This window comes from Rhea americana, unplaced genomic scaffold, assembly GCF_003343005.1.
Source record: "Rhea americana isolate MKP2758 unplaced genomic scaffold, rheAme1 scaffold_48, whole genome shotgun sequence".
NCBI lineage: Eukaryota > Metazoa > Chordata > Aves > Rheiformes > Rheidae > Rhea > Rhea americana.
The window spans coordinates 4533016-4534479 of NW_028186623.1; the positions used below are offsets into that span (position 1 = coordinate 4533016).

A 1464-nucleotide genomic window follows, 5' to 3' on the forward strand; every position below is an offset into this window, starting at 1 on the left:
CCCGGTGCTGCTCTGGGGCTGGCGGCTCCCGGCCTCGCAGCGTCGCAGGGGGCGGACGGAGAGGGCGGCACGGGGATGCTGCGAGCGCGCTCTGCGGCCGCGGCGGAGGCAGCCGGGGCCGCGGGGACGGCCGCCCCTCGCGGGCCCCCCTGGCTTCCCGGCTTCGCTGTACCACGCGGCGCGGCGGGGGCTGGCCGTCACGGAGCCCTGCTCCCTCCTCTCCACCCATTTGATGTCAGAGCCGCTCAGGTGCCGTCAGCCCCAGAGCCGGCATCGGCATCGCGGTCGCTCCCCCGGGCACGGCCGCCCGCCGGTGCCCGCCAGCAGCGGCCGGCCCAGGCCCCGAGCCCCTGCACCCCCCGCCGGCCGTGGCGTGGGGCCCCCGGGCATCCCCCCCGGCAGCACCGGCCCTCGCCGGCTCCTCTCGCCTGAGCACCCGCCGGGGGCATCATGAGGGACTCCTACACGGTGACGCTGCCCGAGGAGCCCCCGGCGCTGCCCGACCTTCACAAGGACCTGCGCCCCCGCGCCTCCATGCCGGGCTCCTTGCTGGTCTCCACCTTCGTGGGGCTGGTCCTCAACAAGACCAAGGTACGAGCCCTGCGCGCCCCCGCCGGACCCCCCCCCCATCCCCCGCGGGAGCGCCGGGCAGGGGGCTCAGGGAGGGGGCTGCCCCTGCCCGTGCCGGGGAGGAGGGGGCGCCCCACGGCCCCTGCTCCCCCTCGGGGGGTCTCCCGTGTTGCAGGACGGCGATGCCGGCGTGGGCGGCCGTCCCCGCTGGCCGCGGTGCAACACCCGGGAGAGCAACAGGCGAGGTGGGCGAGGGGGTCTGCGCCCCGCGGCGCGGGGGTCGCGCTGCGGCCGGGCTCCTGCCGCCTCTGCCCGGGCACCCCCGGCGCCTGGCAGCGCGGGGGAGGCAGGCACGGCCGAGCGCTGGGGCGGGGGGGGGGGCGCGGAGAGCAGCCGAGATCGGGTGTCGGGGCTCCGGGGTGCTCGTCCCAGCTCTGCCCCGACGGTGACCTTGGCCGAATCCCGGTGCTCCGGCGTGCTGCCCTTTGCAAGGAGGAGACTCGCGGGCCAGGCCGGCCCCTCCAGGCCGTGCCGCCGGGCTGCGTCCGGCCCGGCCCGGAGCCGCCGTGCCCGCGGCAGGTCTCCTACCCCCGCGGAGACGGGGAGCAGGGCCGGGGGGCCGGCAGAGGAGGATCCCGGCACTTATGTAAGCCTGGCAGCTCCGGCTCTCCCGGCGCGCGGGCGGGAGCTCGGCACGCCGAGCCCGGCGGCAGGAGAGCCTGTGCCCCGTGCGCCGTGCCCGGTGCGCCGTGCCCGGTGCGCCGTGCCCGGTGCCCTGTCCCCCTCCCGCGGCGCAGCCTCGGGGAGTCCCCAGCCGCGTGAGCCAGCTCTCCAGCTCTCCTCCGCCGTCTCCAAGCAGCGCCGTGTCCTAGATAAAGCCCCGGGCGAGCGGGC

The 1464-nt window shown here is 78.6% G+C and overlaps 1 protein-coding gene across 1 annotated transcript in view; it reads left to right on the plus strand.

Moving 5' to 3' along the window:
- The first annotated feature begins 251 nt into the window (after positions 1-251).
- The window catches only part of LOC146589140 (ubiquitin carboxyl-terminal hydrolase 2), a 5283-nt gene continuing 4070 nt past the window's right edge, over positions 252-1464 (plus strand). Inside the window, exon 1 of the mRNA XM_085316849.1 lies at positions 252-591. Within this exon, the coding sequence (XP_085172975.1) occupies positions 451-591 (141 nt within the window). The 5' untranslated portion in view covers positions 252-450. The remainder of the gene's footprint in view (positions 592-1464) is intronic.